The sequence below is a fragment of the Primulina huaijiensis genome, chromosome 11 (assembly GCF_012295235.1).
Source record: "Primulina huaijiensis isolate GDHJ02 chromosome 11, ASM1229523v2, whole genome shotgun sequence".
NCBI lineage: Eukaryota > Viridiplantae > Streptophyta > Magnoliopsida > Lamiales > Gesneriaceae > Primulina > Primulina huaijiensis.
The window spans coordinates 6,196,704-6,207,019 of NC_133316.1; the positions used below are offsets into that span (position 1 = coordinate 6,196,704).

At 36.5% G+C, this 10,316-nt stretch overlaps 1 protein-coding gene across 1 annotated transcript; it reads right to left on the reverse strand.

The window, feature by feature from the left end:
• Positions 1–6,291: 6,291 nt before the first annotated feature.
• Positions 6,292–9,868, reverse strand: LOC140988910 (floricaula protein). Its single transcript, XM_073457999.1, has 3 exons — positions 9,421–9,868; positions 8,598–8,974; positions 6,292–6,695 (listed from the first exon to the last, which is right to left on the reverse strand). Exons 1-3 carry the CDS (start codon positions 9,866–9,868, stop codon positions 6,327–6,329), a joined length of 1,194 nt encoding a protein of 397 aa, XP_073314100.1. The 3' UTR covers positions 6,292–6,326.
• Positions 9,869–10,316: the final 448 nt, after the last annotated feature.

Here is a 10,316-nt window from a genome sequence, read left to right on the forward strand (position 1 = left end):
AAAGAAATCTTGATGATTGAGAACAGTATCGAGAGAAATTCCTAATCAACCAGTGAAAAAGCTCATTTTTGGCCAATTAAGGATGATATCGCATAAAATTTCTGTGCTGAAAGCCTCAGATTGCAAATTACAAACGGTTTGGTTCTTTCTCAATGTATTTTCTGAAGTTAGAAGAAATCCGTCTGCATTTCCTTCCACCATAAAATTCAAGAATTCAGTCACCTTGAATTAAGATGAACTATATTATGATAAACTCTAGGCGTCTAAGTGTATACATAAACAAAAAGAAAGCTTAAAATCATATAGAAGGCGGCTGGATCCTTGATGATACGCAACTGTAGGCGAATATTCTGCATTTACATTATGTGATTTTTAGTGGTGTTGTAATTGTTAGCTGGAGTCATTGTAGAATGAGATATTCCCCATCAAAATATGGTGTATGGAAACATAATTCTGAACATTTGTAATTTGATTTCAATAATTTCAGGTCATTTCTTTGGTTCATATTATCTATGATTTTGTATATCTTGTGAATTTCGAGACGAGAATTATGAAATAGATAAATGTTTTCATGATCATTACTACTTGCCATTGCAATACACTGTTTCCTTTGTGAAACAAATATCTAAACATTTCCAGTGTAATTTCCAAATTATAAGGCCAAGTACTGATTAAATGTCAAGCTCAAGAGAATACAAGTTATTTCTGCTTCTGCTATTGTCTGTAGTCTGCAGCATGTTGGGTAATTACACTGAAGTGAGAACGATCGTGATGATAAAAAAAGATGTGGAATAAAATAATCAAAAAGAACACAAGGATTTACGTGGTTCACCCAAGATAGGCTACGTCCACTGAGCTATTGCAGATCTTTTATAACAGGAGAAATATTACAACAAGTGTATACAATAATACACTAAATATCTCACACTCTCAACCCGAGTATAATCAAGAAAATATTTTCTCTAACTCACACAAGAGAACAAAAAAAACTCTTTTTTTTCTTCGCTCTCTTTATTTTATGATGCTTAAAAAACTTCTGATTGGGATGATTTTAAAGTGCAAATGATGCACTTATTTATAGATGTGATCTTCTCGTATGAACAAAAGGAATGCATTTCTTCTTCCGCAGGCAACAACCAAGTTTGACGCTGTTTTTGTTGACAAATCCATGTTCAATCTTCTAATAATAAATAATGAAGGTGACCCACTCACCTAACAATTTCTCATACTTGAAGACTTGATTTCAATCACGTCTCCACATCATCATTGCAGCAGCTCATATATCCCTTTTATTCTTGTAGTCCAACTGAAGTTGAACACAACTTCAGTTTGTCAATGGTTACCGTCTTCGTGAGCATATCAGCTGGTTTTTTACTTCCAGGAATCTTATCCAGCATCAAGACTCCATCTTCCAGCACTGATCTGATGAAATGGTACCTAACATGTTTATGTTTTGTCCTAGCATGATAAACATGATTTTTTGCTAAATGAATAGCACTTTGACTGTCATAGTGTAACGTGCTACCCTCAAGCTTCTGATCCAATTCTTTCAGAAAGGATCTCAACCATATCATCTCCTTGCTAGCTTCTGTAACTGTTACGTACTCAGCTTCAGTAGTCGAAAGTGAAACTATCTTTTGCAACTTAGATACTTGGCTTACTGTCGTACCACCTAATATGAACACATACCAGTGGTACTTTTCCTACCATCCAGGTCACCACCCATGTCGGTATCAACAAAACCTTGTAAGCCCAATTTTGATTTTCTGAAGCATAAAGATAAACTAGCAGTATCATTCAAATACCTCATAATCCATTTAATTGCTACACAATGTTGTTTTCCTGGATTTCTAATAAACCTGCTCACAACTCCCACTGCATGTGCTATATCTGGTCAAGTGCACACCAATGCATACATGAGGCTTCCGACAGCAGAAGCATAAGGAACCTTATTCATATAAGCCTGCTCCTGCTCCGTCGAAGGTGATTGTGCTTCGGTTAGTTTAAAAAGACTAGCCAAATGAGTACTCACGTGTTTAGCTTCATCCATGTCAAATTTGCTAACCATCTTTTTCACGTACTCTTCTTGAGATAACTTCAAGATTCCGTTCACCTTGTCTCTTAAGATCCTCATTCCAAGGATTTGCTTTGCAGCACCCAAATCCTTCATAGCAAATTCTTTTGATAACTCTTTCTTGAGTTTATCAATCTCCTCCAGACAAGCTCCTGCTATCAATATATCATCTACATATAACAGTAGAATAATATAAGAACCATCAAACTTCTTTACGTAACAACAGTCATCAGCCTGACACCTCAGAAAACCATTATTACTCATGAATCCATCAAACTTCTTGTATCACTGTCTTGGAGCCTGTTTGAGACCATACAAACTCTTCTGAAGTTTGCACACTATTTTCTCTTTCCCCGTACTTCAAAGCCTTGTAGCTGCTTTATATAAATTTCTTCATCTAGATCACCATGAAGAAACGTCGTCTTTACATCTAATTGCTCCAGATGTAAATCTTCTTTTGCCACTAATCCGAGTACAGTCCTAATTGTGGTTAACTTAACCAATGGAGAGAAAATCTCAGTGTAATCAATGCCTTCCTTTTGTCGAAAACCTTTTACAACAAGTCTTGCCTTGTACCTCTTGCTACCATCATGTTCTTCTTTTAACCGGTACACCCACTTGTTATGTAATGCATTTTTTGCCTTGCGGAAGTTCTATCATCTCCCACGTCTGGTTGGATGACACTGAATCTATCTCATCTTCCATGGCTAACTCCCACTTGATTGAATCGCCATTTTTCATAGTCTCTTCATAGGTCTCCGGTTCACCTTTGTCTGTCAGTAAAATATAGTGAAGTGCATGGGAGTATCTCTCAGGTGGTCTAATTGTCCTCGAAGATCTCCTGAGTTCAAGCACCGGAGTTTGTGGGTCATCATCTTGTGCAGTTGATTTTTCATCTTCTTGGTTATTCTTTTTTTATTCATTGACAGGAATATCTGTTAATGACACTTCATCTTTATTCTTGACTTCAGAACTTTCATCTTCAGTTCCAATGTCTGACTTGTCCTTGTAAAGAACTTGCTTATTGAAGATTACTTCTCTGCTCCGAATGATTTTCCGGTTTTGGTCATCCCAGAAACGATAACCAAACTCATTATCTCCATAACCAATAAAGAAACACTTCTTTGATTTCAGATCAAATTTTGTTCTGATAGCTGAGTCAATATGAACATAGGATAAACATCCAAACACTGTCAAGAAAGAAAGGTTTACTTCTTTGCCGCTCCATACCTCTTCGTGTATTCTGTAGTCAAACGGTATCGAAGGTCCTCTGTTGATCAGATATGCTGCAATGTTTACAGCATCAGCCCAAAATAATTTGGGTAATCCAAAACGCAGTCTCATGCTCCGAGCACGTTCATTCAGGGTCTGGTTCATCCTTACGGCTACACCATTCTGTTGAAGTGTACCAAGAATGGTTTTCTCCATCATGATCCCGTTCTATGCACAATATTTCTTGAACTCATCATCTTCATAATCACCACTGCTATAAGACCGTAAGCAATTCACCTTCAAGTTGGTCTCATTCTCAACCATGGTTTTCCACCTTTTAAAGGCATCATAAACATCAGATTTATTTTTTAGAAAATAAACCCAAACTTTCCGCCTCGAATCGTCGATAAATGTGACATAATATCTTGAGCCTCCAAGAGATTTCTCAGGAGATGGTTCCCATACATCGGTATGAACCAGATCCAACTTTGCTGCTTTCGGTTCTCTACCGTCTTTTGAAAAACTCACCTTTTTCTTCTTTCCAAAGATACAGCTTTCACATAGCTTGTGTTCAACGTTCTTTAATTCCGGTAGCTTCCTGTTTGATACAAGCATCTTCATTCTTTCTCACTCATATGCCCAAGCCTATAATGCCATATACTTGAATTTGCTCCAGCATCCACGGCTGCCTGCAACTGGAAGTCATATAAAGTGTTCCGGTTTTCTTTCCTCGAGCAACAATCATGGCTCGTTTGTTTACTTTCCAGGAACCATCACCAAAGGTAACATTATGGCCTTCGTCATCGAGCTGTCCCATTGGGATCAAATTGCGTGTCAATTTTGGTACATGTCTAACTTTGTTGATTTTCCAGACAGATCCATTTGACATCTTCATCCGGACATAACCTATACCAACTATTTCCAAAAGCTTTCCATCATCCAAGAAAACTTTTTCGTAATCACCAGTGATGTAATTATCGAATACATCATGATTGCCAGTGGTATGAAATGAAGCTCCCGAGTCCATAACCCAAGAACCAACTGGGCTTTCCATGGATAGTAATAGAGCATCATGTTCCTCCTCAGTAACAACATTTTCATTATTCTTTGTTGATTTGCAGTTTTTTTTTAAGTGATCAGTTTCACCACAGCTCCAACACTTCAAATTCTTTTCAAAAGTGTTTTTGTCTTTTCGATTTCTTGACTTGGACCTATCACGCCATCGGTTAGAACTCTTTTCGTCACTCCTGTCCCTTCCTATGTTCTCGAGATTTAGAGCAGATCTCGATGATGTTCCTTCACCCGAATCCAATCTGCGAACTTCTTTAGCAAGAATTTGATTTCTGACATCATTGAATTGTAGCTTTCTTTTTTCAACAGAGTTGCTAAACGCTGCATGCACTGGTTCCCAAACATTTGGTAAAGACACCAAAAGAATTAGTGTACGAATCTTATCATCAAAATTAATTTCAACCGATGTTAGATGAGAAACAATCGTGTTGAACTCATTGATGTGTTTAGCCACGAAGCACCTTCTCCAATTTTCAAGTTGAATAACTTTTTCATGAGATGTACTTTTTTGTTTGCTGATGACTTCTCGTACATGTCCGATAAAATGGACATCATCTCTTCTGTGGTTTGTGCCTCCACCACGTTATGTGTCACATTCTTCGTTAGGATCAATCGTATCACACTTAACACCTGTCAGTCAAGGAGCTCCCAGTCATCATCCTCTATCTTTTCTGGTTTCTTTCTTGACAGAGTTTATGCAGCTTCTTACTCTACAGATAATCTATAATCTGTAACCGTCAGAACAAAAAATCTGTTACATCAAACTTGTTGATTCCCGGTCCCGATGCATCATATCTGGCCATCGCTTCTCTAGTCTTAGCAAAAAATCTAAAAAATATTTTCTATTGTGAAATATCAGACAAAGCTGTAACCACATAGCATACTCAGAATTCTAAGAAATTTTACAACAAGGCTTTGATACCAGTTGTTGGGTAATTACACTGAAGCGATAACGATCGTGATGATAAAAAAAATGTGGAATAAAATAATCAGCAAGAACACAAGGATTTACGTGGTTCACCCAAGATAGGCTACGTCCACGGAGCTACTGCAGATCTTTTATAACAGGAGAAATATTACGAAAAGTGTATACAATAATACATTAAATATCTCACACTTCCAAACCGAGTACAACCGAGAAAATACTTTCTCTAACTCACACAAGAGAACAAAAAAAAACTCTTTTTTTTTCTTTGCTCTCTTTATTTTATGATGCTTAAAAACCTTCTGATTGAGATGATTTTAAAGTGCAAATGATGCACTTATTTATAGCTGCGATCCTCCCGTGTGAACAAAAGGAATGCATTTCTTCTTCTAAGCAGCAACCAAGTTTGACGCTGTTTTTGTTGACAAATCCGTGTGCGATCTTCTAATAATAAATAACGAAGTTGACCCATTTACCTGACAGCAAATTATCAAGACACAAATAAGTTGTACAGTACTCGCCTGTTGCCTCAAAGAGTTGGTCACACGGGCATTCTCGGTCGTGGAGAGGAAGGTCGGTCCTTGCGCGTAAGTCTCCATTGCTTCTTCGACCTCAACGAGGTAAGTGTTACCTACTTTAGCATACACGCTGAATGGGAGCAAAGCTCCGTTCTACATAGAAGATTGGGACAACCCCAAGTGTAGTGCAGGAAAATGTGATTTTCGCAGCATAATTCGCCTCTCCTCAGTGTTCTATAATTTTGAGAATATTTTAGCTAAAAATTGAAATTGAGACGACATTCGGTTTCACACTGCATACTGAAGTCTTCCCCACAGTCTCTACTGAGGTATATGCTGAATCATCAATGGAAGGAACATATTGAATAAAATTTCATATCCATAGAAACAGACAAACTTAGAATTGCTACTAGATTGATTAAAGTCAAGTCACTTTTACAAGGCACATTCAAAGTAAGTTCAAATTACCACAAGTACTACTACATCTATCTCCTCAAAACAGTTGGCACTCTTAGCTAGTAACACACTAGAAAATTAATTCATCTCCTCCGGTTCCGCCATTCATGGAAGTGGAGACAGAGACACCGCTACGCTCAGCATGGCAGAGCTGACGAAGCTTAGTTGGGACGTACCAAATCGAGAGGCGAGGATGAATGTTGAAGATGGCATCAATATCCCAGCCCTGCCTCGCAGCTATGGTCACCAAAGGCTTGTAGCAAGCCTGACGCCACGCCCCAACGTTCTCTCCACGTTCCTTGAACGTCCTACGCATCGAGTTGGAGGCGTCCTCGTCGAGGCAATGCAGCGCATAGCAGTGCACGTAATGGCGCATCTTGGGCTTATTGATGTAGCTTGCCCCAGCCTTCTTTGCGTACCTGAACACTTGGTTTGTCACCTGTATGTGTTTTATCGTGCCAGAATTACTGATCAAATAATTATTTATTCAATTTGTAAAGTCTTTAAATATTTTGGAGATGCAAATTATACAATTTACCAAACAAGATATGTAAAAATTGTTCTTTTGATAACACAAAATATAATCGGTGTAAAATATTATAAGTTTTTTTATACATATGTAAGTGAGATAATTTTTGTTATTTTAAAAATTTATGGTTTTTTATGATAACTTTTGGAATTTTCACATCCATATATATTAATATTTAATATATTAACAAAAATTATGTACTATATACCAAATATTATAGATAAAATATATTAAGTTGTAATATTTCATGATTTTTTTTACACAAATAATAATAATAATAATAATAATAAATATGTAGTGCGTAATGATGAATGGGCCCCCTCTTTGTATTTGGAACCAATAGCAGAGAGGCCCAGAAGTCCGTACAATAGCTGTCGAGTTCTCGTGGAGACAGCTCGGTTTTGAAGATCTGTCCTCTGAGCCCACTCCAGGCCCAATTGTACGGCTCTATTTTTGAAAACGACCACAGTCTACATCCAACTGCAAACTTTTTATGTTCAATATTTAATTATTTTAATTTGACTTTTTATTTTAATTTGACTTTAAAAATATTAAATATTTTTTTTAATCGATAAATTTTAAATATATTTACATTATTTAGATAAATAAGACCATAAATTTCAAATATATCATTTAAATTTTTATATAATATTTCTTATAAACTAAAATGAATTTCAAGTTTATTTAATGATAATATCATTTGAAATGTATTTTACTTTATATTATTAATATATAAACAAATTAAATTAAATTTATTATTTTATTGTAAATATATCTTGTATTAAATTTATAATTTTATTGTAAATATATCTTTTTAATTGTATTTTAATATAATTCAATGCAAGTACAGAAATTAAATATAGTTGAAGATCATATGACAGACAAATTTGGAGCAGAAAAAGCGATTCAGAACTTAATGCATTGTCTTATTATTAGTTTTTTTTGGGGTATATTCTTAATATAAATTTTTCATGTAAATGGCTTTACTATTTTGTTAGATCAATCATGGAACATATAGAACAATGTTCGCAATAATTTTTTTTAAAAAAAAATTGGCATAAAGTTGATTTTGTTTCTCAAATCATATGTAAATTCTGGAAAAAAAATTATAGATTATATTACAATTAAGTATTTTAGAGACGGTTTTTTATAAGATATTTTGATAGTTAATTAGAATAGTTATTTAATTAAGTGGTATAATTTTTGGTTGTTTTTAAAATGTATACTATTTTCTAATAAATATTTTAGTTAACTAATAATAAGGTTATTTCCTATCCATGACCATGAGCAGAGTAAGTCTATTGTGAGACGGGTTTACGAATTTTTATGTGTGAGATGGGTCAACCCTACCGATATTCACAATAAAAAGTAATATTTTTTCATGCATGACCCAAATAAGAGATTCGACCCATGAAATTTATTCGTGAGACCGTCTCACAAGAGTTTTTGTGAATTTCCTAAAGTAGGTATAATTTGTAACATGCAATATTTAACACAAAATTAAATAAGTTAAGGATTATGATCATTTCAACCAATAAGCACGCAAACACAGTTAATTAGTATGAAATAACATGTATGTAAAAACTTCATACCGATGACATATAGTTTATTTGACACAAAAATTCTAAATTTCAAACGATGTCTCGGATTTAAGACCTAATTGTAACAAAAAGAAAAAAACTTCACACAGATAAAATAAAATATATACACTTGAAGACACATATAAGAGAATTAATTATCCTAATTATTTTTCTAACCAAAAAAAGGATAAATATATAAAATTTGAAATTAATAATTAGTTAGTAAACTAACCTTGGTGGGGCACTTTTCACCTCTTTCCTTGGCAATATTCTGAACCTGGATCAAGAACTCCCGGCACTGTTCGTACAGGTGGAAAAGATAGTCCAGCCCGTTCTTCTTCCCACGCGCCACCTCCCCCGGCTCCGTCACGATAAAGGGATGCTCCCTTTGCCGCTCACCTCTAACTCCACCGCCGTTGTCATCCTCCTCCGGCCCCTCAGTTTCGTCATCGTCATCCTCCTCCATTGAAGCCATTCTTAACCTACCTTTATAGTTTTTCCTCCGCCGCTGCTTCCTCCCACCGGAAGCCACCATTTCCCAAACCCTTCCTCCTCCCCCTCCGCTTCCGGCGGCCTCCTTCTCTTGTTGCACATGCTCCTCAGATAGTCCTACTTGTAAAATTTACATGCAAAGTCATTACGTGCACACACAGCGGGATAACGTATGCTACTCATTTACTAAAATTATTGAACAAGGTAGATAATTTTAAACAAAGGATTACATAAATCATAAACATGTGTATATATATATATGTGCGCGCGTGATTTTCTAGGTAGTATTCACATCCATGCAAATACCCTACAACTTGGCCAAGTAGTCAAACATAAAATGTACTTTTGCATAAAAACTTCTTGGTTTATTTCCATCAATCTTTGTTAGACACTAACGTAGGACATATTAAATCACATTACCTGGTTTCTAACTAGACTAATCTGAAAGAGCTTGTGTGATATACGAGAATATATATATGTGCATATTTTTAAAAATAGATGACAATATTTGGACAAATAATATGAAAGAAGCTCAACAATATGCATATATACAACATTCTAACCTTCTTGAGAAAGCGCGTCAAGGGAATGCGTGGTGTCCCCGGAAAGTATGTGACGGCGTCGTGCTTCCTCCTCCTCGAGGCGGCGCCTCTCGGCCCTGACGGCGGCCTTGATGCCGTACCTCTCCCCAACAAGGAGATCCCAGCGGAAAATCTGGCAAAGGCTGTTCATCATCTCCTCAAGCTCTTCATCCCTCATATCCAGCAGCGTGTTCACAGTGAAGCCAAGATCAGCTATCTTAGCAGCAGTGTAATACCTAATCCCATAAGCCTGGAACATCTCCTCCAGACAGCCGAGCTCCCTCGGCCTAATGGAGTAGCCCGCCGCCTGAGGCAACGGAGGAGGAGGAGGCGCCACCGCCTCCATGACCCTGCTGTTTGGTGGAGGGAAAACACCTCTGGGGTCCCACTTGAACAAGCTAGCAGCTGCGGAAAAGGCGTCAGGATCCATCGGGCAATTTGGCGCTTTAAGAAAAGTTTATTTCGACACTTGGAAGGAGGGGGGGGACAGGTTCTTTTAAGGTCTGCCTTGCTTGGGCATTTCCAGAAATGCCCTCAATGAAATTTAGCCATAGATTTTGTCTTGGGAAATAACTGAATGGCAATGTGCTTTTGTTTTTGCATGCTCTGTTTACTGTACGAATCCACTGTTGTATTGCTCTGTTGTGCTGTAGAAAAAGCAAAGCAGTGGTTTCGAGTCCGTCTAAATCTGTCCTTGATTCGTTCAAACAAACAAAACCCCATTTAATGTCATGAGATTTTTATTTGTAATAACATTAGATTTGATTTTAGTTTGTGACAGAGATGTATTTATTATCTGTAACGAAATAAATTCTTTCTTAGTACACATATTCTTGCTTTGAATCGTAAATGGCTAGTAATTGGATGTAATATATATA

What these genes read in the sequence shown, in the direction of transcription:
- LOC140988910 (XM_073457999.1), bottom strand. Translation starts at nt 9,868, where the DNA reads ATGGATCCTGACGCCTTTTCCGCAGCTGCTAGCTTGTTCAAGTGGGAC. An exon ending in TGACGCGCTTTCTCAAGAAG is followed by an intron (nt 8,975 to 9,420) that starts GTTAGAATGTTG and finishes TTTTACAAGTAG; the next exon opens with GACTATCTGAGGAGCATGTG. An exon ending in GTGAAAAGTGCCCCACCAAG is followed by an intron (nt 6,696 to 8,597) that starts GTTAGTTTACTA and finishes AAACACATACAG; the next exon opens with GTGACAAACCAAGTGTTCAG.